The sequence below is a fragment of the Euprymna scolopes genome, chromosome 35 (assembly GCF_053919585.1).
Source record: "Euprymna scolopes isolate OS-2025 chromosome 35, ASM5391958v1, whole genome shotgun sequence".
In the NCBI taxonomy this organism is placed as follows: domain Eukaryota; kingdom Metazoa; phylum Mollusca; class Cephalopoda; order Sepiida; family Sepiolidae; genus Euprymna; species Euprymna scolopes.
The window spans coordinates 69,681,566-69,708,801 of record NC_136516.1 but is presented as its reverse complement, the minus strand read 5'-3'; the positions used below and the strand labels follow the sequence as shown (position 1 = coordinate 69,708,801).

General features: G+C 33.9%; 1 protein-coding gene across 2 annotated transcripts; it reads right to left on the bottom strand.

Moving 5' to 3' along the window:
* Positions 1–231: 231 nt before the first annotated feature.
* Positions 232–26,420, bottom strand: LOC145259911 (nuclear receptor 2C2-associated protein-like). Of its 2 annotated transcripts, none has more exons than XR_013864227.1 (4): positions 26,208–26,420; positions 15,000–15,090; positions 6,857–7,709; positions 232–413 (listed from the first exon to the last, which is right to left on the bottom strand). XR_013864227.1 is itself a non-coding variant. In XM_080117848.1 (4 exons), exons 1-4 carry the CDS (start codon positions 26,276–26,278, stop codon positions 366–368), a joined length of 390 nt encoding a protein of 129 aa, XP_079973974.1. In that variant the 5' UTR covers positions 26,279–26,420; the 3' UTR covers positions 232–365. The 2 variants fall into 2 exon arrangements, 1 of the variants encoding a protein (XP_079973974.1); XM_080117848.1 differs by having other exon boundaries at positions 7,530–7,709.
* Positions 26,421–27,236: the final 816 nt, after the last annotated feature.

Below are 27,236 nucleotides of genomic sequence, written 5' to 3'. Positions count from 1 at the left end.
TTTTGGCACATTCAATAGTTCCCCATCAGAACTCTTTACTTTCGACATAGTATTATTATTTTTACGCTATCGATTTTCTCCTGATGAGATGATAGCTGAAAGAGCTCTCGAGAGACTTCCGCCCATTATATTTAAAATATATATATATGCATGCAATGATTTACTTACATCTACAAGTTCCAATATTAAAAAATAAATTGCTGAAATAAAGACCAATAAATGTAAACAATGTAAGTTGTTGAATAGATTTATTGTTACTGTTTATCTCTGTTCATATATTATCATCAGGATTTAGTTGACATTCTGGAAAGCCAACTATATCCAATTCATAAATTGTTATACGTCCGTAAAAATCTGCGCTTATATTAAAAACCACTTTGAGCTGTGAATGAGGACAGTTTGGAAGTGGAAATCTGTAAAAGAAACAAATTAAGGAAAATATCAACAAAATTTGAGTTTATCATTATTTGTTGTTATGCCGCTTTGGGGATCTCCCTTTTTAACTATTTTCTCAATTCAACCTTTAAAAAAATCAAAAGAATTACATTTGACAACGAAGATGATAGAAACATAGAAAACATTCCAAGCAGAATAAAGTATATTTTCAAAAATATTTAAATCAAATGAATCGCTAATGTTCTTAAAAAACATAAACTAACATTTGATAATAGAATATCACCAGTCAGAATTAAATATATTTTGTAGGATGAAAACTATCAATAATAAAAATAGAGAAATGAACCTGTTTTGGTTTTATATAAAAGAAAATTCTATTTATTTCACTGTAATTCCATTTAAAAATTCATAAACTGTGATATATCTTAATATATTTTTCTTCCATAACTAAAAATAACAAATCGCTTTATTTCAATATTATCCTTATATCTAACACAGTAAAAGTGAGATTTTCCCTTATTGTTTGTTTTTTTTTTTTTTACAAGGGAGTCACTACTTATCAAGGCCCAAAGGCCACTTGAGGATAAGGGTTAAAGAATGTAAGGTGCTAGTGTAGATTGTGTAGAATTTGGATTATTAAAGGGGATGGCTCAATAAGAACTTATTTACATTGGACTTGAAGACTACCATATTGTGATGGACCAGGAAGCAAGCCATTGGAACAGTGTTCCATAGGTGGGAAGTTCTAGGAAAGAAACTTTGTTCATGGAATTTGTGTTTAGATTTAGGCACAGATAGAAAGTGGGGGAAATTGTTGATAGTGGTTGTAGCTAGAGGAGTGCTTTTCTTGTGAAAACTTTGTAAGAAGGGGGTCATAGATTGGATCTCAGACGAGCACTTGCCATGAAAATGATGATAGAGCAGAGACAGGCTCACATCATCTCTTCTGTGGGAAAGAGGTTGCAGGGAAGAGAAAAGGGTACCACCTACTAGGTTTCAAAGCTGGTTTTGAACTCTATCAAAGCAAAATAGGGCACGTCGAGCAGCTCCTGCTTAGATGTGGCAACAGTGCACCATTTTAGAGGATAGCATTGGCTGTGAGATACCTACTAGAAAGGTAGCATGATCCAAACATTTTTCTAGGGGGATTGGCAATAGATTTGATGTAAGTGTTCCATTTCAGATCAGGTGTGAAGGTCAGTCCCAGAAGCTTGTCAATACATGGTGCTTCCACAAGATGAGAGCCATTCATTTCAATTGAGGCCAAATGGAGGTCAGAGTGATTATGATAAAAAGTGATTTCATAAACAAAATTTACATAAAAAAATATGCCCAGTTATTTATTTTCATAATAAAATGATCCATGTCATGAAATATCTTTTTTTCATTTTCAATTTCATTAATCAATGTCACCATTTGATCCAGATGAATATTTCAGGTTTCTTTTGTCTTATTACAGGAAATGTGAAGATTGTACACTCTCATTAACATGATATGCCTTAATAATTTATTTATTCAACTAGCAGGGCTATCAGAGGAGTAGTAAGAACTGTGAGCGTATCTTACTGTAAAAACTGAAACAACTAATTGAAGTAAAAATTGAAACAACTAATTGAAGTAAAAATTGAAACAACTAATTGAAGTAAAAATCGAAACAACTAATTGAAGTAAAAATTGAAACAACTAATTGAAGTAAAAACTGAAACAACTAATTGAAGTAAAACTTACAAAAAAAAAAACAAACAAAAAAATATATGAGTTACTTACAAATATATGAGATCAGAATTTTAGTTAGAAATAAAAATAATTTTTTTTTGTACATTTCCAATTCTAGCTTGGTTCAAACTGACCAACCAACTTATCTTCCATTTTTTACCTTTTGTGTAACTCTTTTAAATTAAAGACGTAAAATAGCCCATAAACCATAAAATATACAAAAAAAAAAAAGAAAAAAAAGGAGTTATGGTGATAATTAAAACTAGCAGGACCTATGGAAATTCCACAGACGACTCATTCATATGTAATATATTGATGTTGGCATTCTGTAGATGTTCAGTGTAAATGGAGACGCTCTGATATTATTGTAGCTTTTTTGTTAAAACTGCAAAAGAATTTATCTAAGCTAGCACAAACGCCCAGCGAAGCCTGGCTGTAAAGTAGACTTAAATATGATATCTTAATTCTTACAGATTTTGTATATATTATTATAGAGTTAATGTTCAATCGATTTTTATATATTATAAAGTTGCGATTTCAAAAATAAAAAAATATATCTATATGACTTGGGTGCATTAGCTTGAATCGAAACCGAAATAAAAACTTATGAAAAAGAAATATGTATATATATTTATAACTTGAGTTCCTTTAGCCATAATCAAAACCAAAACCAAAATGTATGAAGAATTCTTGATAGAATTATTTATAAAAAAATAATAGATGACTTAAGTGCCTCCAGCTATAATCGAAACCGAAACCAAAACTTATGAAGAATTCTTGGTAAAATTATTTATGACAAGAAATGGAAGTACATAACAATTAAACGAGCTGGATGTAAGAGTAGCACAGAAAATAACAGACGCTATCATATTAATATATAGATTCTATTTGATAATTTTCTGTCATTTTTGGTGTAAATATTTATTTTTGTTTGATATGTAAGTATACCAAAGAGTTTTCTTGTTAATTTATTTTGAACTATCATGTATTTCTATCGATAAATTTTTAAATAACTTGTTTTATGAACATTCACTCATTTTGAAGTAAGATTTTGATGCAGATGTGAAATAAAGTTAATATTGGAAATGTCCCGTAAGGTTTAAATTATGTTGGAATGGAAAATTCCATAGGGAGTTGAAATTTAAGTTTGGCTGATGTGTACTAGTAGGTACATCATGGGAGAAAGTGTGTGGCAGAAAAGTGAGAAAGTAATTTAACAACACAGGTTTCGAGTCCTCCTCCATCCTACAGGAATTGGAAAAAGAATGTAGAATAGTGACGTAAGAGCGAATTGCAGGAAAGTGGTACAAGGGTTCTGATATAATCTCCCACAATCCAGTCTCTATAATGAATGACTTCTCTATTCTACAGAGAATATGCACTTTCTGATAATTACTGTAAAATATAATTCAAATCTCAGAGCAATTAATGGAGTTATTTGTTGTTCTTTTTAATTCTATTATTCCCATGAATAACTAGCAGAGTGTTACTACTGTTGATCAAGGGAAGAGCCTATCAGGCATGTGTACACAGTGAAACCTGGTGAGAGTTGAGGACATGTGCTGCATGGAGAGAAATGATATGAGAATAATGCAATGGATATGTAATGTGAGATTTAAAAACAGGCTTAGATCTGATGATGATGGAGGAAAATTAAATCTAGACAGTATAGAGAGATGGGTACAGAACAGGAGACTCTGATGGTATGGCTACGTTGAAAGAATGGTGGTGAGCTGTTAGATGTAGAACATCTGCTTTTAAGAATCACATTATCTATCATATTTGAATATCATTTATCACTGAAGGTCCTCAACCCTAGTCAGATTTCATTTTCGTATATCATGACACTAGACACACACACATGATAGACACTTCCTCTGATCAACAGTAGTTAATCTCTGTTAATTAGTAATGGCAGAAGTTACCAAAACTTGTTCCACCCACTTTTGATTCTTGGAATCAAAGTGACACATAATTATGAAAAGTAATATAACACCTAACCATTTAATTATTTTCAGTCTTTCATAGATGGCCCCCATAAAGAATAAGAGCAATTTTACTAATAGAGTCACTGCTTATCAAGACCCAAAAGCCACTCAAGGTTAAAGGCTAATGAGTTTGTTAGGTGGATTAAGTGACAGGTTGAGATAATTGGAGACAATGTGTGAAACTTGGAAGAATTAATTATTGAAGAGGAGGGTTCAACAAGAATTTGTTAACACTAAAGTTAAAAATGACCATGTTGTAGTTTGTTGGGAAGCAAGTCCATGAGATTGTGTTCCATAGTCAGGTACCTCGTGGAAAGAAACTCTGTTCATGTAGCAATACCCATCAACCATAAAACGATTTGGATGATTACAAATTTCAAAGTAGTTCTACAAAAATAGTCATATTTTAAAAACCAGAATACTTTCAATCCTCAAAATGCCATAATTTTGTTTGTTCACATGCTTTAATAAATAAAAATCAACATGATATATTTGAAGAGTTTTTAACAAATAAAATGATGAAACTCTTGATGCTATAAAACTTATAATACTATATAATTTTGGTAACTTTTTATGACTCCTCCTCCCACCCCTGTCTTTAAAAATCCAGTACCACATTTGTATGAAGAATTCCATCATGAAATTTGGAACACAATCAGAAAAACATCAATCTCTTATTGTCGGATATGAAATAAATGGGTCCATTCATGCTTGTTGTCTTAAAAATAAGACTTCAGCAATATGTGTATCAAACATTGTTTTCTAAACCAATAAGTAAATCAATGTTTTTATTATTTTTATGTGTTAAAATGACAATTCTATGTTGATTTGTCTTTTGGTAGCAGTAATTTTTAATTAGTCTCTCCCCTTAAAATATTAACCCCTTTTCAACGAAAGTAAACTATCTGACTTCATCACTCAGTTATAGTAGGGCTAGGACAACAGCATATTATTTTCATTGTTTCAACTCCCGAGTGTATATCTATTGATAGCTTATATGCTTTTATATAGAGTGATGTGGTCCTCGGTTGATTTAGTGTGTCTGTGTCGGATGTATACTCGAGAGTGAAAAGAATAAGAATATTCTGTTGTCATAGTTATAAGCAATAAGCCTGTAGCAGCCGCTATTGAATATTTATTGTTTAATCAACAATAATTTTGTAAATTATGTTTACATGTTTATTTTGCAAAAAAAATTTTAAAAAATAAAAAATAAAAACACTTTTTTGTTTAAAATTTATGCTGTTTGTGTTTTTTTTATGAAATAGTGGTTCAAGCAACTGATTTTCAAATATACTCAACTTTCAAACTTTAATTGTAGTAATAAATAACCTTCTAGCTGCCAATTTTAAAAACTAAATAAGATTCTACTTTTTTAGGCAATTATGTGTTAATACCCTAGAAAAACTAAGTCTAGATTCATGTGACATGCCCACCTTCTAAAAGTGAAGACCCCCCTCCCCCGAAAAAAACTCCTTTAACCCTACCATTAATTCTAAGTCTGAATGGCACACACTTCAAAATAAAACCCTTCCATAAACTGACTACTAACCCCAAGTCCAAATGATAAGCCCCCATCATACAAACGATCTTGAAACCAGACATAATCGTCTAAAAAACAGATTCTGCACCCCTAAGAAAATGCCACAGGATTTCTCATAAATTGATTAACTGCCCTAAAACACTAGCAAGCTGGAAATAGTGGATTATTTCATATATATGTGAAACTAATCATCCACTCTTAAATAAAAGTTTTTACTTTTTTCTTTCAGCCAAGTTTTTAGGATGCTTACACATTATTGCCCCTAGCCCTATCACTAACTCAAAGTCCAAGTGGCAAACCTCCTCCTTTGACAAAGATCCTCGTAAAGCCACACATAATCGTCTTAAAAAAATGCAAAGGATTAAATAAAATTGGTTAACTGTCTTAAAACGTTAGGATGGCCCTGAAATATAAGATTGTTTTACATTCAATTTTATATTATATATATATATATATGTGTGTGTGTGTGTGTGTGTGTTTTTCATTTCTGTCAAGTTTTCAGTGCGTTCATATGTAATTGCCTAAAAAGAAGAGAATTACATATTTTGGGGGAGGCAGGTGGGGATAATTAAGCAGAAGGTATTAATCTACAATAATACTAAATAAATCTTGCAATATATCAATTTTTAAACAGTCCTAGTATTAGATTTCAGTTTCTTGTATATAAAATGCAGTACAATTCAACTTTCAGTATTTTAACTTCTTTTGTTTTTAATAAATACATTGCAAGATATTTATGTGAATTTACTGCAAATTACTTGGAAGCCATTAATTTCTGGAGATTTTTAGTGCAATATTCGGATTCCTTGTACAAAAGTACATTTATATGGCAAATGTCATTGCTTTATCTTGTGTTTTAACAAAAATATAGCATTTTTACTGAAAAAGCAGTGCAGAAAATGTGACGAAATGCATATGATCTCAAAGAAGAGAAATAATGTGTGCAACATAAAAATAGTCATAACTTACTTTTGGTTAAATTTAAAAAATTTAAAAAGATTCTTTCATAGACTATCAAGCTCATTCTATGTATGCCATTATTGAGATGTTTTAAGCCTTTTCAATGTTTCCATGTTTATGGCTTGTTCATGGAAGCTCTGTTTAGTTTGGGTTGAACAAAGGAAGGAAGGAAAATTCATTACAGTGGTTATAGTTGGACAAGATTTTACTGCAAATGTTTTACAGGGAGAACCCGAGATTGGAGTTCACTTACCAGGGAAATAATGACAGAGTAAAGCTGAGCAGCATCTCTTCTGTGAGAAAGGGGCTATAGGACACCGAAGAAGACATTCCCCACTGGATTTCAAAGTTGATTTTTATTCTGTCAATGCAGGAAAAAGTGCTTTGTTTGAGCGACACCTCTCCAGATGTGGCAAAAGTACTCCATCTTAAAACATAGTCAGAGATTATTTGAAGAACATACAGGAAAAATGGCACTATTTAAAAAATGCTGTATATATATATACAGCACAATCACACTGACACACCATTCTCATTAGATCCCTAAAGTTAAGCAATATTGACCCTCGTCAGTACCAGATGGGTAACCATTTGGGAATATCAGGCACTGTATGTAGGAAGATATCAACACCTCTCTGCAAGAACTCTGAAAACCTAACGTCATTATCTCTCCTGACGGGTATATGCATGCGACTGGGGACTGCTTGTGAATCTGATATTTCCTTGAGACTTCCTCCTTTAGAAGAAGCTTGTTCAACCTACCTAGGATGAGTACTATTGGCTTATTTTACTGGCTATGTAAGAAATATTGCAAATTTAGCTGTGCAATTGTAACATGGATTGTGAAGTTGGAGTCGGATTTTACACCTTCCGACTTTGCAATCCTAATTGTAACCAAAGCAACAATTTTTCTTGAAAAAGGATATTTGTTGGGAAGAATCATTTGAGGGGTAGGCCTTTTGCAAAATCCGGAAACCATTAGGATCGCTAGTAGCAATACTTTCCGTTGAAAATTCCAGAGCTGCAAAGCCACCTTGGAAACGAATAACTAATTCTTCCAAGTAAAGTGGCCGTTCAAAATCAATAAGAATCCATTGGGGAGAACCCTGCAGACAGAAACAAAGAAGAAAAAAAAGTCAAACATTAAAAAGTAAAATAATAGTATTGTGTTTCAGAATTGCCGAGAGGAGGATTGATAATTTGTTTCATTTGAATTATTTGAATAACTGTTCTCATCTTGGCTGTTATTGTAACAACGTTTCGGTTGGTGTAACTTACGACCTTCTTCAGGTGTATCTTGTGGAACTCGGAAATCTTTATGTCAAACCCCGGAATCTGTATGGAATTTCAAACAAAACCCTTTATTTGACCTATGGTGGTAGCTTGATCTCATTCCATCAACCATGACCAGGTAGAAGCTTTAAGTAATTCATAATTGCATTTTAAGTATCTCCTGTACTTAGGATTGAACTTTCAACCCCAAAGAAGACTGTCACATAGAACTGATCATTACTTAGCACTTTTATCTGTTGTGTCACAGGTCCTTGTGGGTGTATGTGAAGAAGGTTGAAGGTTACATTGGCTGAAATGTTGTGAGAATAATATCCAAGATGAGAACACTAGTCTGAACCATCTAAATTATTAATCGTCATCAAAAAAATCTGAAAAAATAACAATATTTCAGGAATCTGTAGGGAATTTTGTATACAATTCATTATTCAATCTACGATGGTGGACTGCTTTTCAGTAAAGTTATTTTAGTTTTTGAATTTTGTTTGCACATTTTTAAGCTTAAGATAGATAACTCCTATTATATTCTTCAATTTAAAATATATTATTCCCCATGTTGATTTTTATTTTAAAATGTTTCATATTAGCAATTTCTTTTAAAATAAACTGTAGCTAAGTATTTTATATTGTCAATAACATGGTACAACAGGTTGGCAGTATTTTTGCGAACAGTTGGCTGAGATGGAAATTTTCTGTTTCTATGTCTATCCTTGTAGCCATGTCACTAGTAAGGGTGCTGGAGGTAAACGTTTTGTCTGGGCTGACGTTATCCGCCTGATAGTCAGGGACCTGAACCTTGGATTAACCACTAAGGAGGCTGTCCTATCAGCAGGTGCAAAGTACTGGGGCTGCTGTATTGCCATTTGGTGAATGGATTCTGGACCATGCAGTAGCTTCTGGTGGGGCCTCTCAATGCCATACTAGTGGGTAATTGTCACGGCTTTACCTTATCATTAGCTACAAATAAAAAAAAAAAATTCTTCGTTTCTTTTTCTCTCTTAATTTCCCCTCTCTGTCCTGCTCTAAGTAAATCTGTCGACCTAGTCCACAAATTCCAAAATTTCATCATGACAAGTTTCAAGAAAAAATACACGATTAAACCCGGTTCTCCAACTTCCAACGTAGACCCCTACTACCATGTCTCCTTCTCCAACATCAGGGGTCTTCGTTCTAACCTTCCAGAGGTTGAAACCCAATTACAGGAGACTAAACCAGACCTTTTATTTTTAAGTGAAACTGGCATTGGACAGGCTATTTCCCTAGATGAGTTTGCAATTTCAGGATACTCTAACTTAACTTCTAAATCTGACCCCCAAGATCGCCATGGGCATGGAATATGTGCCTATATTAAAGATAGCTTTCCATGTGGGAGGGACATCTCCAGGGAAGATCCTAACTTACCCTATATGTGCTTCCGGGTTGCTTTAGCTCACACTACTGCATTTATATTTACTCTCTATCGCCCCCACAACAGCGGAGTTACTATCTTTCAAAGCATATCTGAGAAAATTGACCAAGTCCTTTCTACTTATCCTTCAGCTAACATTCACGTATGTGGAGACTTCAATGTTCACAACGTCGAATGGTTGACCCACTCAAACAAGACCGATGATGAGGGGAGGTTCTGTCATGATTTCTCCATTGCCTATGACCTCACTCAGATTGTTCAGGAACCTACCCGTGTGCCCGATAATGACGGCCAGTATGCGAGCCTACTAGACCTTTTTCTCACAACTTGCCCTGAACTATGTTCAGTTTCTGTTCTGTCGCCTCTTGGATCTTCCGACCACTCTGTTGTATCAATTAAGATAAAAATGAAATGTAATAAGTCCCCAGACGTACCTCTTCATCGTACAGTATATCGATACACTAAGGCTGACTGGGATAGCTTCCGTACATTTATATCTGATCTACCTCTGCATTCCATGTTTAAAAAGGATGTGTCCTCTATAGTATTAGACCTAACTGAATGGTTAATTGTAGGTATTGACCATTTCATACCCTCTAAAAAGTTTCAGCAAAAACCTAACAGCCAGCCATGGTTCTCTCCAGAATGTGCTGCTGCCATTGCGCACAGAAATCACTTTTTCCACTGCTTCAAACGTAATAGATGTATGGAAACTAAAGCCGTTTTCAGGACTGCCAGCAACCATTGTAAGAAAGTAATAAGGAACGCAAGAGTGTTGTATGCTCAATCTGTTAAGTCCAAAGTAGCTGAGCAGTGGCTTGGTTCCCACCAGTTTTGGCAAATAGCAAACAGAATCCTGAACAGAAGCGTGTGCTCCATCCCAACTATTATCAATGGACCTGAGGTAATCTCGTCAGCATCAGATAAAGCCAAACTCTTTGTCAAGAACTTTGCAGCTAATTCTACCCTTTGCGACCAAGACCGCCAACCCCCAATATTTCCTCCTGTATCAGAAAACACGCTATGTGATATACGTATATCTGTACGTGATGTTGCGAAGCTAATCAAAAACCTTGATTCGAGTAAAGCAACTGGCCCTGATGGTATTCCAATTATAGTACTCAAAAAACTTCAACCTGAATTAGCGCCCATACTTCCAAAACTGTTTAAACGTTGTCTTAAGGAGAATAGTTTCCCATCTCCCTGGAAAATCTCATCAGTATGCCCTGTATTTAAGAATTCAGGTGATCGCTCATCCCCCTCTCAGTACAGGCCAATAAGTCTCCTGTGCGTCATGAGTAAGTTGCTAGAATCTGTGTTAAATACAGAAGTAATCAAACATCTCAACAAAAATAACCTTCTTAGTGACACTCAATATGGTTTCCGTTCTGCTAGATCTACAGCAGATGTCCTTACAGTTATATCGCATAGGATTAGCAAATCTCTCGACGGTGGCAATCTTTCTAGGGCAATTGCTCTTGACATATCTAAAGCCTTTGATAGGGTATGGCATAAAGGTTTACTTCATAAGATCGCTAGCTATGGTATAGCTGGAAAAGTCTTCTCAATTATTAAATCATTTCTTTCTGATAGGTTCATAAGAGTAGTAGTTGAGGGGCAAAAATCAGAAGCTCACAGTATTAATGCCGGTGTCCCTCAGGGATCCATCCTGGGCCCAACTCTTTTCCTGATCTACATTAATGATCTTCCAAATCATATCCTTACATCATTTGTAGACATTTATGCTGACGACACTACCATTTATGGTACCACATCTAAGACAGTAAACGACCAAGTTCTCTCCAATTCTCTCTCCTCTGATCTTGAGCACGTAGTACAATGGGGAAAGGAGTGGCTGGTTACTTTTAATGCATCTAAAACCAAGCTTCTCTCTTTACATCATCAACATTCTAATCCACATTTGTCATCAATTGAAATGAATGGCTCTCGTCTTCAGGAGGCCTCAAGTTTTGACAAGCTTCTGGGCTTGACCATTACTCCTGATCTTAAATGGAACACGTATATCAAATCTGTTGCCAAGGCCGCTGGAAAAATGGTGGGATCTTTCTATCGATCCAGTAGATATCTCACTGCTGATGCTATTCTCTACCTATATAAGAGCCAGGTACGTCCAAGGATGGAATACTGTTGCCACATCTGGGCAGGAGCTGCTAGAAAGGACTTGTCCTGCCTTGATAGAGTTCAAAATAGACTTCGTAGCCTCGTAGGAGATGTCCTTTTCTCCTCTTTGCAACCTCTATCTCACAGAAGAGATGTTGCGAGTTTGTCTCTGATGTATCGTTATTTTCATGGAAAGTGTTCAACTGAGCTTCAATCTATGGTCCCCCCTCGCCAAACTTTCACAAGAAACACTCGTCTAGCTGTAAACACTATCAATAATTTCCCCCACTCTTTATCTGTGCCTAAACCTAAACATAGATTCCATGAACAAAGCTTCTTTCTTAGAACTGCACGCCTGTGGAATTGTCTTCCGTTTTCCTGCTTTCCGGCTGACTACAATATGGTTGTGTTCAAGTCTAAAGTAAATAAGTTCTTGATGAGCCGTTCCATATAAGTTATTAAATTTACCAAATTTTCATTACTAATGATTACTATATTGACCAATTTCTACTGTACACTCTTTAACCCTTATCATTGAGTGGCCTCTGGGCCTTGATAATGTGGTGATGCCTTTGTAAAAAAAAAAACAAAAAAAAAAAAAAAAAAAAAAAACAACAATAATAAATGAAAACTGGCTAATCCGAAATAAATTTTCAGTTGTCAGCTTAAATGTTATTTTAATCTGACTTTGAAAATCTAACAAAATAATTTTATATGTTAGTCTTCAATAGGAAGCTTGACTAAAAACGAAAAAAATTTTAAAAGTCATTAACCTTGCATGATTGATTTTGATTATTGATCATTTCTGTAGTGATTGGGTCACTCTAGATTCTTTGATGATTGGAACAACTATAACAATAGCAATCGGGACACTCAACACGTGTAACATGATTAGCCCCATTTCTTTACAGCAGGTCCACGTTAAATAAGACTAAAAGGGAAACACTTATCTTTTTCCTCTGGAAACATCTTTCCCTTAAAGACTGCTTCACACATGAAGACTCGAAAAACACAAAAGGAATTTTCATTGCTTACTTTATTTGATGTTACAGTGCATAATATGAATCAGTACAAAAAATGTCTTCTCTGTCGTATCGTTGTTTCACAAGTACTTCCACAGAATGTATTCTGATAAACATACTGTACTTGTATTCCTCCCTCAACAAAAATACTCTTAACCCACCCAACTAGCAGCAAAATCATACCCCTTCACTGCAAAGGTTCCCAGATGCCAGAAGATTTTCTACTCTAATAGTTTTTTTCCTCAGACTGCTTGCTTTTCAAATGATCTCCTTGCTCTGTTTCCATCACTGTACCAACAAGCAGAAATTTTAATGTAATCTAAACAGACATCTTGTTACTCAACTCCCCACCCAGGTTACCGCCTATAAACCTGGTCCTTATCACTGTATCCCCTTACACTTCAGTGGCCATATGCCATGTATGTGCTCTCCACTTATCTTGGCATTGTTTCCAGTCGTCCTGAACTTCTCCTTGCCACTGGACTCAAACAGTGCCGATTCAGGAGAGGTGTGGTTGGAGATTGAACAACCCTTGTCTCACAATTACATGTGCAGCTGCACCTACAGGGGGTATCCTTTGTCTTTTGAAACTGAATGGAGGCATCATATGATATATTTTTCCCTCTTGGGCTCATCACATTTTTAAAAATAAAATAAATTCCTCAATCTAATTTATTAACAATGTGGAAATATATGAGTTGTTAGGAAAACCGAAAACAATAAAAAGTAAAAATGAAATGAAGCTTTTTTGTTTTAACTTTTTTTTTTTTTTTTTATAAATCTCCAATATCACTACATCCACTGGAAATGGATATCATAATATTTCAGAAAAAATGTCTATCTACGTGTTACTATTTCATTTAACCCATACAACAATGATGACTGCAACAATCATAAAATCTACATTTTTACATTTAAATGCTTTATAATTATTGATCAGTTTCATCAGTTTTTCTGTCTTGTTCACATTTTATTATGTTTAACCATTACAAGAACAGAGAATTGTAGAAAACAGGATTGGCGAGTCCTAGGATTCCAGAAATTCTGACTTCAAACTCTTAAAATTACAAAATAGTTGTCTCATACTCCTTATTTAAAGTTTTCAAAGATTGTCTGTTGATTCTGCGAGATTATAAAATCCGAGTATCGCTTCTTGCAAGTTCAACTTGAATGTTTAAAAAATTAGGGGGAATTGCTGTGTTTGCGAGGAGTGATGAAGAGGAAAAAGATCTTCACTCTCTCTAATCATTTTATGTAGTGAAAGTTTAAGTATAAAACAAGTCGTTTCACTCTTTAATCTTATATATAAAAGCGAAAATGCGTGTATGTATGTTTGTTTGTATGTATGTATGTATGTGTGTTTGTATGTCTCACAAAAACTTTCGACACAGGTCACAGATTTTCATGAGATCAGTATCATTTTAAAGTTCCACCCTTCGCCTGACAAATATCGAAAAATTGGCCAAAAACATTAATTTCTTCACCCTGAAATCATCAGTTTTCTACAAGGAGGGGTCAGCAAAAACTGTCCTCTCATGACAAGTTCGCTTCTACACATGCGTCATACGACGTCAGAACATGATTTAGTTTAAATTAAAAAAAAAAAACAATCCAATTTTGTGGACGTCGTCTTAGCTCAGTTGCTTAGAGCGCGAGGTCATTATCTAAAGGTTTTGGGTTCGAATCATGGTGTGAGTTGTCTTTTTTTTTTGATTTTTTAAATTTTAATATTGAAATAGGGTTATTTAAGCCAGTGTTTTTTTTTTTGGTTTTTATTTTTCAGATTTTTTAAAGAAGTTTTAACGTTCGTTTTCCTGTTTCCTTTTTCGCGTTTTCTTTTTTGTTTTTCCCATTTTTACATTTAACATCGTTCGTTTGCCTTACGTCAGTTTTTTTTTCAATATATTTACTTCGCTTATTCTTATGTTTTGATTAACATATCCCCCTCACCCCCGCCCGAGCACACACACCTCGAAACACCCAGCCAACGCCGGGTACCCCTCGCTAGTAAGAAAAACAAAACAAAAAAAACTAAAATTAAATGACTATTATATTCAATTATTACTTAATCTACTTATGGTCATCATTTTTATATATGGTTTAACATCCACTTTATATGCTAGCAGGTGGTGAATAGGTTTAGAAATGGGCTTCCAAACTAATCTACTTCTAACCAAGCCTTTATTTATGCCTCTTTCTCTCAAATCCATCTTTCTATCACTTCCTCCCATTTTTTTTCCTATCTCAGCTGTTCTATATTTACCAACCCAAGCATTCTCATCAATTTTTTCAATTTGACCAACAAATGAAATCTCCTGTTCTGCATGCATCTACATACACTGCCTAAATTTAGTCTTCCTGAAATAATCAGATTTAAGCTTAGATAACTTATAACTGACTACCACAAGGGGAGACCACTTGTAACAGACTATCGAGAGAGAGAGAGAAAGAGAGAGAGAGAGAGAGAAAGATTATGCTTGATAAAAAATAGGTTTGACATTATTTATATTAAAAGATGTTTCAGAAGTTTTATTTTCTGAATCGTTTTCACTTACTTCACTCGAATTCCAGCAGGTTTCATCTTTTCCATCAAATAAAAACTGTTTTCCAAATTGTTTTACATCTTTGTTTAGTACAGAACTCACGCTGAAAAAAAAATATATACTTATAAAAGATATACTTATTAAAGAGATTTCATCTGATTTGACAACAATACTAAATTAACTATAAGAGGATAAAAATCATGTTTTCTGCAAACATCTGATCTATGTTCTACACACAAAATGATGCATGTGCAGAAATTAAATGCTCCTGTGCAAAAACAAACATGGCGACCAGTGAATGCATTGAATAATAAGTGTCTTAATATAAAAACTACTTGTCGGCAACAATTTTAAAAATAATATTTGTTCAAAACAGTCCCGAATATTCTTAAAAATCAAATTTTTAAAGGTAAGTCTTTAATTGATACTAGGTACAAGCAATAATGGTGAAAAGAAAAATAGGGAGACATAGTTTTGAAAGTCGGTTTATCATAATTTGTTTCTATCTTTCCAGCTACTTTTTAATTGTATTTGAAAGATTAAAGCCTAAAGTTAATTTCCAAAAGGAAAAAAATATTTGTACATGTAAAAAAAAAAAAGAAAAAATTCATAATGGAAAATGTTTTCACGGCGACATTCGGAAGCTGACAGATTCAACTAAATTTTGAAGTTAAATAAATTCATTGTAAAAATCCTTTGAAAAATAAATATTAGTTTTCTGTGTCTATTTCAAAGATAATTAGTAAAGTCCTAACATGTTGAATTATTTACCTTGTTTGAATAAAAATAGCTTAATTAGCCCCCAACAGTGAGAGATTCTGGTTTCGCACAATCACAACAAACGAAAAATCGTCTAAGTGTTAATTCTACAGAAGTTCAAAATGTCTAAAAGTCAAAAGGCTGTCTGAAAATGACGTCAGACAGTTAGAGGTAGGTAGGGGGTGCTGGTTTCCCCCCCCCCCAAACTTGCATCCGTACATTGCTATCATGAATGTTTGTATAATTTATACCATTTTTTAATTTAATTATTTTTCTGTATTCTGGCTTTTTAATTAAAAAAATAATTATTTTTCAAGATTATATAAAAATTATGTTACACGTTCATTCAAGCAAGGAAAATATTAGAATATTACATATACAAATTATGCGAAACATGTAATCTAAAAAAAAAAAAAGTAGAAATATTTTTTGCAATTATATTTTTTTGTGTGAAGATATTAAATAAACAATGCTTAATTCAATGATAATATTGATATTTCAAGAAATTCATTTTTATTTAAGTTATATCTAATTCATTAATATGGACAGAGGGGCCTTTTTTGTAATGTTCCTGAAAAAACTAGTTTTTTCTTTTTTTATTGTTACAATTTACAATGCTTTATTTTCATTTAAAAAAAATCAATTCATGCATTTTTTTTTACTACTGAAAACCTTAGCTTTAGTAAAGATGTTTTTTGTTTAAACAAAATAATACATTTCTACTAAGATTCAAATAAAAATAATGGATCTATTATATTCTGTGATCATTATTTAATAAACACTGAAAATTTAATTAAATAAGTTAATTTCCTGATTTTTAGTGAATTTTTAAGCAAAGAGAGGGGTCAAAACGTTCATACATTTTGAGCATTGGATATTCATTTTGCACGTACCTAGTTGGTACTCCAACACATTGTGACCATTTTACAATATTAAAAACAATTTAAAAATGATGAAATAATAACAATTTATTTACAATATTAAAAACAATTTAAAAATGATGAAATAATAACAATTTATTTACAATATTAAAAACAATTTAAACATGATGAAATAATAACAATTTATTTACAATATTAAAAACAATTTAAAAATGATGAAATAATAACAATTTATTTACAATATTAAAAACAATTTAAAAATGATGAAATAACAATTTATTTACAAATTTAAAATATTCAAAAATGATGAAATAATAACAATTTATTTACAATATTAAAAACAATTTAAAAATGATGAAATAATAACAATTTATTTACAATATTAAAAACAATTAAAAATGATGAAATAATAATTTATTTGTTATTTTATGCAAAAAATGAATACGTATAAGGTGAACTTTTATTTAACATTTTGAGTTGCTTATTCTTCTGCGTCATCAAAACTTGTAGGAAATGTATGAAAATTTGGAAGAAAAAGAAATATACTTTTTTCTTATTTTTTGAAAAGAATGGATTAACAGAGTTGCCAGATTGGCCTTTTTTTAAAGCAGTTTCGTCTTCGAACATCGACTGATTCCAAAATGAGGGATCGATTTACTAGAACGTTTTATTAGAAACTGAGCACTCCCTATAAAATCTTTAAATATTTAATTTTATGCATTTTTATTTTCAGATAATCTAGTAGTTTAAAAATTGAAAGAAGACAGAAAGAAAAAAATATAGCGAAGGGAGGGGGCATTGTAAAGATCCATGCCAGAAAATTTTAATAAATTCCAATTATAAAATTTTATTTTAAATCTGAATTTAAAAACATCGATTTTTTTTTTAATCGGAATTATTTAATGTTTTTCAGTAAAAATTTCATTTTTACTTGATATTTTATTTTTATTAAAAAAATTCCAGAAAATTTTGATTGTACAATTTTCATATGGTGTTTCTTCGTGTTTTACAACTGGAGCAGTTTCTATATGTCCAGGTTATGTCTGTAGCTCATATATATTAGTCTCCACATTCAAGGGTTTTCTTAATATTTCAACCATTTTTATTATTGTTATCCGTATCAGCCATCCCTCTGATTCCAATCTCTCCCATTCTTTTTTCAAATGGTGGGATCCTTCTACCATTCCAGAAGATATCTCACTACTGATGCAATTCTCTATGTGTATAAAAGTCAAGTACGTCCAAGGATGGAGTACTAGGTGTATCAGAATTTTTGACACCCCTAACACAAAACTGCGAATAAAATATAAAAATCTCGTAATTTCTCTGTTAAAAGTGGGTTGTTTATTTTCTTTATGGATTATACTTCCAAAATAAACTATTAAAGTTGTTTTATTTTTTTTTTTTAAAACAGTAATGAATTTTCCGAACTCAATATTTTTCAATTTTTAAACTTTAAAAATCTATCAAAATTTTCTATTGATTCTATTTTTACGATATTTTCAGGGTCAATGTGAAATTTTATGCTCTTTCCAATAAACCGAATATAATATTTTAGACAAACATTTTTTTTTAAATTCACGCCCCTCCTCCATTTTCAAGTGTCTATTAAAAAGTAAATAACTAATTTACTCACCGAAAAGTAAATAATGAATTTACTCACAAATTGAAGAGAAAAGGTCAATAAATAATATATTCAAATTTAAAACAAAAAAAAAATGTAGTGTTGTTTAGAATTTTACCTGTAAAGTTTGAAGTTTAAAACCTTTTTTTTTTAAACGTTATTTGTTTTTTCTTTTTTTTTTTTAATGGAACCTTGGTCCTTGCTCCTTTAATTGAAAAAAAAATTAGGGCTTGAATTACATTTTTCGAGGAGTTATAAGCTTGGAAAGACAGGGGGTCGAATAATTCACGCCTCCCATTTTGAAATGTCTATTAAACAGTAAATAATTAATTTATGTACCAAAGTCTTATATATCACAAATTGAAGAGAAAAGTTCAATAAATAATATATTCAAATTTAAAACAAAAAAAAAAGTACTGTTTTTTAGAAATTTATCTGTAAAGCCCGAAGTTTAAAACCTTTTTTTAAAAAAAAAACACGTTTTTTTTGTTTTTGTTTTTAATGAAACCTTGGTCTTTGCTCCTTTAATTGAAAAAAAAAAATTAGGGCTTGAATTACATTTTTCGAGGAGTTATAAGCTTGGAAAGATGGGGTGGAATTATTCAGTATTTTCACGAAATTTCTGACACATCTAATGGACTACTGCTGCCACATCTGGGCAGGAGCTGCTAAAAACAGCCTATCCTGCATTGACAGAGTACAAAATAGACTTCGTTGCTTAGTGGGGGATGCTCTTTTCTCTTCCCTGCAACCTCTTACTTCCATGGCAAGTGCTCGCCTGAGCTTCAATCTTTGGTCCCCCCTCGCCAATCTTTCACAATAAACACTCGTCTAGCTGAAACCACTGTCATTCATTTTCTCCACTCTTTATCTGTGCCTAAATCAAAGCATAGATTCTATGAGCAGAGCTTCTTTCTTAGAAGTGCACGACTGTGGAACTCTCTTCTGTTTGCCTGTTTCCCACCTGACTACAACTTGGATGTCTTCAAGTCCAACATAAACAAATTCCAGTTGAACCACCCCCTTAAGTAAGACACTTTATCAAATCTCCAATACTAACGATTACTATGATACTATCCCATTGATTACTGTACATGCAATAACCCTTATCCCCGAGTGGCTTCTGGGCCTTGATAAGTGGTGTCCTCCATGTAAAAAAATATATATATATAAATGCGAATGTACTTCAGGGGTCGATCCTTGGACCTTTATTATTCCTGATATTCATAAATGACTTCCCTGATAAAATTGTCTCTGAGATAGGGATATTTGCTGATGATACCACGCCCTATAGCAGGCATGAGGGGGAAAATGAATGAACACATATCTAAGGCAATAGCAGAAAACCTAGAGGAAGACCTCCAGTCGGTAGCGGAACGGGGTCAAAAATGGATGGTGGCATCTCAATGCTGCCAAGACTAAGCTTCTTTCCTTTAATAATTACAAGAAATCTTCTCAACCACCAATAGCTATGATACATTACCTGAAAGTACTTCTTGGCTTAATGTTCACAGGGAACATGAATTGGAATAGATACATCGAGGACATTGTCAAGGCTGCTGTGAGGAAGGCTCTCTCTACCATTCTAGAAAGTTACTTACACCTGAAAGTATCCTGTACCTCTACAAGGCCACAATTCGTCCATGTATGGAGTATTGTTGTTATATTTGGGCTGGTGCATCTGCTGCTAGTCTTTCACTCACGGACAGGGGTCAAAAGTGAGTCGCCAACCTAATAGGTCCCGAACTGTCTTCTAGGCTAGCAGAGTCAGAAAACGACATTAAAAATGCATGATAAAAAATTGAATAATTCGACCTCCTATCTTTCCAAGCTTATAACTAATTGAAAAATGTAATTCAAACCCTAATTTTTTTCAATTAAAGGAACAAAGACCAAATTTAAAAAAAAATAACAGGTTTAATAGCAAATTATGCAATATTTGTTTTTTAAATCGGTTTTCTTTAAAAAAGATTTAAAGAAAATCAATGAATTTTAACTTGCTTTGATAAAATATATGTATATATAAATTCCAAAAAATCACTTACCTATAAAAAATACTATTCAATGGGTACTTCCATTCTTCATTGTTAAGAATTTATCCATACTTATATTTTAAATTCCATGTATTTTTTAAATAAAAGAATTTTTTTAACCAACTATTTGAAAATACTGCCATTACGTAAGCATTTTTACAGTGTTAGTGAAACGCCAGAGCGGTGTTTGTTCTTGTTTTGAAATACGGATGGACAGAAGGATGTAAAAACCACACATTTGCGTTAGCCTTGTGCGTGAAGAAATATGTGTCCCCATAGATGAAAAAATAGTCACATTTTACTTATAAGTTTTTGCTTTTAAAAGGAATTTTTTTTCTTTTCTCAAAGAAATACATGAATTTTTGATTTAATATATTTTAATTCTTCTTTATCGAGTGATTTTTTTTTAAATATCTAATAAAAGAAAACATTGAATGAAATAGAAAAAATTGTCGTCAGCGTCCAATATTTACTTGACAATCTAAGCATAACATAAGCTTCCACTTAAAAAAATAAAAATAAATAAAAATAAACATGGTTTTAAAAAAAAAAGGTTTTACACTTTGGACTTCATATGTAAATTTCCAAAAAGCACGTTTTTTTTTTTAATTAGAATATTTTATTTATTGATCTTTTATCTTCAATTTGTGATATATAAAACTTTAGGGAGTAAATTAATTATTTAAATTTTAATAGACATTTCAAAATGGGGGGGGGGGGTGAATTTAAAAAAAAAAAACGTTTGTCTAAAATATTATATTTGATTTATTGGAAAGAGCATAAAATTTCACATTGACCCTGAAAATATCGTAAAAAATTGAACCAACGGAAAAATTTTGATAGATTTTTAAAGTTTAAAAATTGAAAAATATTTAACTCGTAAAATTCAATTGATTTCATTACGTAAAAAAAAAAAAAAAATGGGTGCATGAAGGCGCGCCGGCACTTTTTTTTTTTATTTTTTATTTTTTTTATTACATTTTCACCCCAAACAAGGCACATTGCCACTTTGGTGTAGGGGGCTACTATCAGGGGAAACATCTACTGGGGTACTATGTAGGGATTAGGGCAGCGAGATGTTGGTTCACGTTGCACTTGAACTTATGCATATCAGTACAGTTGGGGAAGCAGTGACTCGGAATGGAATTCCAAAGTCTAGCAGTTCTGGGGAAGAAACTACTGGAGTAGAAGGATCTTTTACATCTAGGGATCTCTACAGTGTGGGGTGGGATTTTGCAGCTTGTCGGGTCTGTCGAGGGTGTTCACGTCGTGGGGGCACAAGTGCTTGCAGTTCTTAAGAGCATTCACCATTATAATACTTGTAGAACAGGCAGAGGGATGCAACGTTTCGACGATGGGACAGAGGCTGAAGTTTTGATGCCAGTTTAGGGCCTATCAGATTTGCGACTCTCTTTTGAACCCTGTCAAGGAGCGAGAGACAAGTAGCCGATGCACCGGCCCAAATATGACAGCAATACTCCATACATGGGCGAATAGTGGCCTTATAGAGGTACAGGATACTTTCGGGTGTTAAAAGTTTTCTAGCACGGTAGAGAGAGCCCACCTTCCTTGCAGCGGCCCTGGCAATGCCCTCGATGTAACTGTTCCAACTCATGTTTCCAGTGAACGTTAGGCCAAGGAGCTTGAGAGACGTACTCTCAGATAAAGAGTCGTTGGCCATTGCTATAGGTGGTAGAGAAGGTTTCTTGTAATTATTGAATGAAACCAGTTTTGTCTTGGTGGCATTGAACGCTACCATCCATTTTTGTCCCCATTCCACTACTGATTGGAGGTCATCCTCTAGTGTTTCTGCCATTACTTTAGATATATGTTCGTTTGTTTTCCTGTCATGCCTGTTATAGAGTGTAGTGTCATCAGCATATATACCCATCCCAGAGGCAGTTTTGTCGGGGAGGTCATTAATAAATATCAGGAACAATAGAGGTCCAAGAATAGACCCCTGAGGCACTCCCGCATTTATATCACACTGTTTAGATGTTCGACCGTCGAGGACAACCTGGATTTTTCTCTTATCTAAGAAGGATTTAATTATGCTAAGTATTCTACCAGTGATACCATATGATTTAATTTTCCTGAGGAGACCCTCATGCCATACCCTGTCAAAAGCCTTAGATATATCTAGAGCTACCGCTCGTCCCTCTCCCGCTTTGTCCAGTGAATGGTATATGCGTTCAGAGATTACAGTGAGGATGTCTGCCGTGGAACGGGCTTGTCTAAATCCATATTGACGGTCGGTCAGAAGTTTAGCATCTGTAAGGTGCTGGACTAGAGCATGGTTAATTAAGGTCTCAAATATTTTGGCAAAAAGTGGGAGGAGGCTAATAGGGCGATAATTTAATGGGTCAGTTCTTTCGCCAGAATTCTTGAATACTGGTACTACAGAAGCAGTTTTCCAACAGCTCGGAAAGCAAGATTCATTAAGGCATTTGTTGTAGAGTTTGGAGAGAACTGGAGCTACTTCGGCTGAGCACTTTTTTAATAGCACAGCTGGGATGAGGTCGGGTCCACATGCTTTGGAAGTGTCAAGGTTTTTTATGATAGCATGCACCTGAGCAGGGGTGATTTTCAGGTCGTCTAGCGTGGCGTCTGTCCGCATAGGAAATTGAGGTAGGGGGTGGTTTAGAGGGTCCAGTGTGGAGTTTGAGGCAAACCGACTGGCAAGCATGTTAGCCTTCTCGGTTGCTGAGCAAAGAACCTCGTGATTGTCGGTTAATGGGGGAATTGTTGATTGCCCATTATTTACTACACTGTTGTAGATTTTCCAGAAGTCACGAGTTCCTAGTTTTTGTGCTTCGATGCGTTTTTTCGTGGTTTCCGTAAATTCCCTCTTAGCTGTCGCTATTTCTTTCTTAACGTTACTTCTAGCTTCTATGTACTTCTGTCTGTTTGAACTGGACTTATGTCGATTAAACCTGCGGAATGCATGCTGCCTTTGAGCAATGGCAGTTGCGCAAGTCGAAGTAAACCATTGGGGAGAGTGGGGCTTGCTATAGAATTTCCGCATGGGAACATGCGCTTCGATTGCAGTTTTGAACCATTCAGTGGTCTCGGTTGCACACTGTTCAGCAGGAAGAGAAAAAATATTTCCCCATGGGGCGTCTCTGATAAGATCTCTGATAGCTTCCCAGTCAGCCTTTTTATAATATCTCGTTGTTTTGAGCACTGGCTCTTCAGTTTTGGGTCTAGAGTTTAGGGCGATTTCAACCATTCTCACCGCATGATCAGCGTTCCCAAGTGGGCTGTCGGCTTTCGTTACACAATCATCAGGAACTGTGGTCAAAAACAGATCTAATAGTGATGCGTGTTGTTCTTCCTGATCAGGGAAGCGGGTTGGAAAAGTAACAATTTGCGCTAGGGAGTGAGATACAGAGAAGCTATGAGTTGCGCTGCCTGCTGCATCTGTGTAAGTAGAGAATCCAAGCCAGTTTTTGTGATGGACATTAAAGTCGCCAAATACATGTACTTGGGCGCTAGTGTCGAAGGAGAGTGCTGTGTCTATGCTGTCAGATACTTTGTTTATTATGGTGCAGTCTTGGGTCGAGGGAGAGCGGTAGAGAAAGTAAAAGTAGCTAATGTTGTGTTGCATGATTAGTCTAAAGCACATAAAGGCTTGATCATCCGTTTCTAGGTTTGTTTCTCTAGTCAAGGGAAGGGTATTACGAATGTAAACTCCAAGTCCGTGCATATGTCTGTCAGAGTCCTTACGGCAGAGTGGGAGATATCCAGGCATGTTAAAGTAGTTAGAGGGGATGGAGGAGTGTAGGTTAGTCTCACTTAGTGCTAAGATATCCGGGGTATTTGTTAGGAGAAATGCTTCAACATCAGCTAAATTAGTTCTAAGCCCACGGATATTTGTGAATGCAAGCCTCAAGGGAGGAGGCAAGTTGGATTTGTTTGACCCTAATCCTGGTTTAAGCTTATTTTTAGATTGTACTGTCATCATGTTTTTTAACGAGTTTCAGTTGGGTTAGGGGAAGCCGAACAGGAGGTTATGCAGAATATCACACATGCATCACAAGTAGACCATCAGCTGACCCTCCATCAACTAGGACTGTGGCCTCAGGAAAGCCCACCGGGGATGAGTGCAGGGTCCCTTTCCATGCGCGCCATGGCACTGCAAACATCCCGATATTATTCAACTGTTGATGGAGCAGCCGCTCTAAGCGCTACCAAAGAGTTAGGGCTCCTGTACTACCAGTCGGAAACAGCAGCCAGTAACTGTCAATCCGGTACCCTCAACCCTTCGGAGGAAGGTCAACCCAATCTAATTGCTCAGGCATATGTGGTACTCAAGCATTCTCAAGTGCCCAGCTTTAGGGGTGGGGTGTGTCGGGAGTGGGGAAACGGCGTTCATTGCCCTAGACAAGAAACAAGATCTACTTTGTAAACACTGTTTTTTTTTTTTTTTTTTTTTTTTAAATAAAAAATAATATTTCTATTATTTTTTAAACAACTTTAATAGTTTATTTTGGAAGTATATTCCATAAAGAAATTAAACAACTCACTTTAAAGGGAGAAATTACGAGTTTTTTTTTTAATATTTTATTCGCAGTTTTGTGTTAGGGGTGTCAAAAATTCCCTAAAAATTCTTACACCTACTGCTCAGCCACTATCCCATCAACAAAATGTTGCATCCCTCTGCTTGTTTTACAAGTATTTTAATCGTATATGCTCCGACGAACTACAACCTCCTCGACGGGGTTTGTATTACTGTACTGTACACATAGATTCGAAAAAGTTGTCAAAAAACAAATATATAACAAATAAATGTTATCAAAGGCAAGATAAGTTACTTTTCTACCAAACTGGATATAATTTTCGTGTTTTTATTCAATGTAACATGTTTATTTAGCTCGAAAAACATGCAGTGTTTACCGATGTATTGGAAAATTCAAGATGGCGGCCGATTCTCTCACGGTAAGTTTGGAAAAAGGTGTAATAAATAATAAACTAGACAAAATACTGTTAGAAATTCGCTCAATATATGTTACCGTGACATAACTTGACATATATTCGGTGGTTTTTAATAGTATTTTGTCTAGTTTATTATTTATAACACCTTTTCCTGAACTTACAGTGTTAAAGAGAGAATCGGCCGCCATCTTGAATTTTCCAATACATCGGTAAACACTGTATGCTTTTCGAGCTGAATAAACATGTTAAATTGAATAAAAACACGAAAATTATATCCAGTTTGGTAGAAAAGTAACTTATCTTGCCTTTGATAACATTTATTTGTTATATATTTGTTTTTTGACAACTTTTTCGAATCTATGTGTACAGTAATACAAACCCAGAAAGCCTTCTACTCTAACAGTTTCTTCTCCAGAACTGTTAAACTTTGGAATTCATTTCCGGGTTCTTGCTTCCCCGACATGCAGAAGTTCAAGTGTAAAATAAACAGATATCTTGCTGCTCAACTCCCTACACAGTATCCCTGCATTGCTGCAATCATGTCCTAGACAGTAACCCTCTACATCAAAGTGACACCATGTCTTGTTTGGGGTGAAAAATAAAAAATAAAAAATAAAAAAGGTCCAGTGAGATGGTAAAGACACGTGCACTTTTAAGCCCACATTCAAGTGGAAAGGAAGCCGGAAAACAAATATCAAGTTAAAACAACTTCAATTCAGCAAAAAGAAAAAAAACCCCAAAGTTTCCAGTGATAATGTTATGTTTTAGTACTTAATTAATTTATTTTTAATATACTTGAATAAAATACTCGTAATTTATCTGTCGAAAAAGAAAAATACAAAATTCAGAAATCAATGAACCCGTTTTCAAAATAGATAATTGCGACATAACCTCAAATATGGTCCAAAATTCAGAAATCAAGTATGTATGATTGTACGACATATTTGAAAAAGAGTATGATATTAATTTTTTTTTTTTTACAACTTACCGAACACGTTTTATCTCTTTCACGAAAGATTCCATGACTGCCATAAGTTGATCGTAAATAGTCGTAAACATCAACAGTCGTAAAATAATATCGTAAATAGTAAGTCATAAAATACTATAAACATAAAAGTACTCTTATTTTTGTTTTGCTGTAAAGAGATGTTATTAAGTAAATGCCTCATAATATAATTGTCGTAAAAACAAAAATAAGTTTACAACAAAAAGGAAGTAATTTACAGCATCAGGGGGAGACAACTTTGATAATAAGTAGTTTAATTCAATGATCAAGGGAGATCAATATTTCAATAGTTATTAGAGTTATTCCCCTTGTATCACACAATAATGCAGGTTTGACAAATTTCATATAAAATCTAATTGATTTCAAATATTATGCTGTGTGTAAATACGAATAAGCGTGACTTATTAAACAATATATTTTTTTGATTGATTAATGACTTATTTTAAACAGACTTAAACGTGACTTATTAAACAATATTTTTTAATTGCTTAATAACTTATTTTAAACAACTTTAAAAAGTGATATTTATTGTCAAAAATAAAAATGCTTAAACTCGTTTCTGCGCAATATTTTTTATATCGTCGATAAAGCACATTTTTTTGTGAAAACAAAATTTTAAAATAGTTTATTTTTTGGGCAGACTTGATTTTCAACAAATTGTGATCAAATAATTTCACACACACACACACACACACACACACACACACACACACACACACACACACACAGCTAAGCAAACAAGTCATTTAGTATCTAACCACAGAAAAAATGTTAATCTTATTTAAAAAAAAAAATGCCATTAGAAAAACAACGCCCAACCAAACAAATCAGTGACGAATAACCCTGTTATATAACAAGGGCAATGTTTGAATGGAAAAGTTTTAATGTCATTTGAAGGGTTAAAGGTGATTTTATGCAGAAGTCACAAAACCACTTGACTTTCTGGCGGAGATTTTTTTGTCTTTGACTGGCAATACTTCAACAAAGAAAACATGTCTAGGATGTTATATT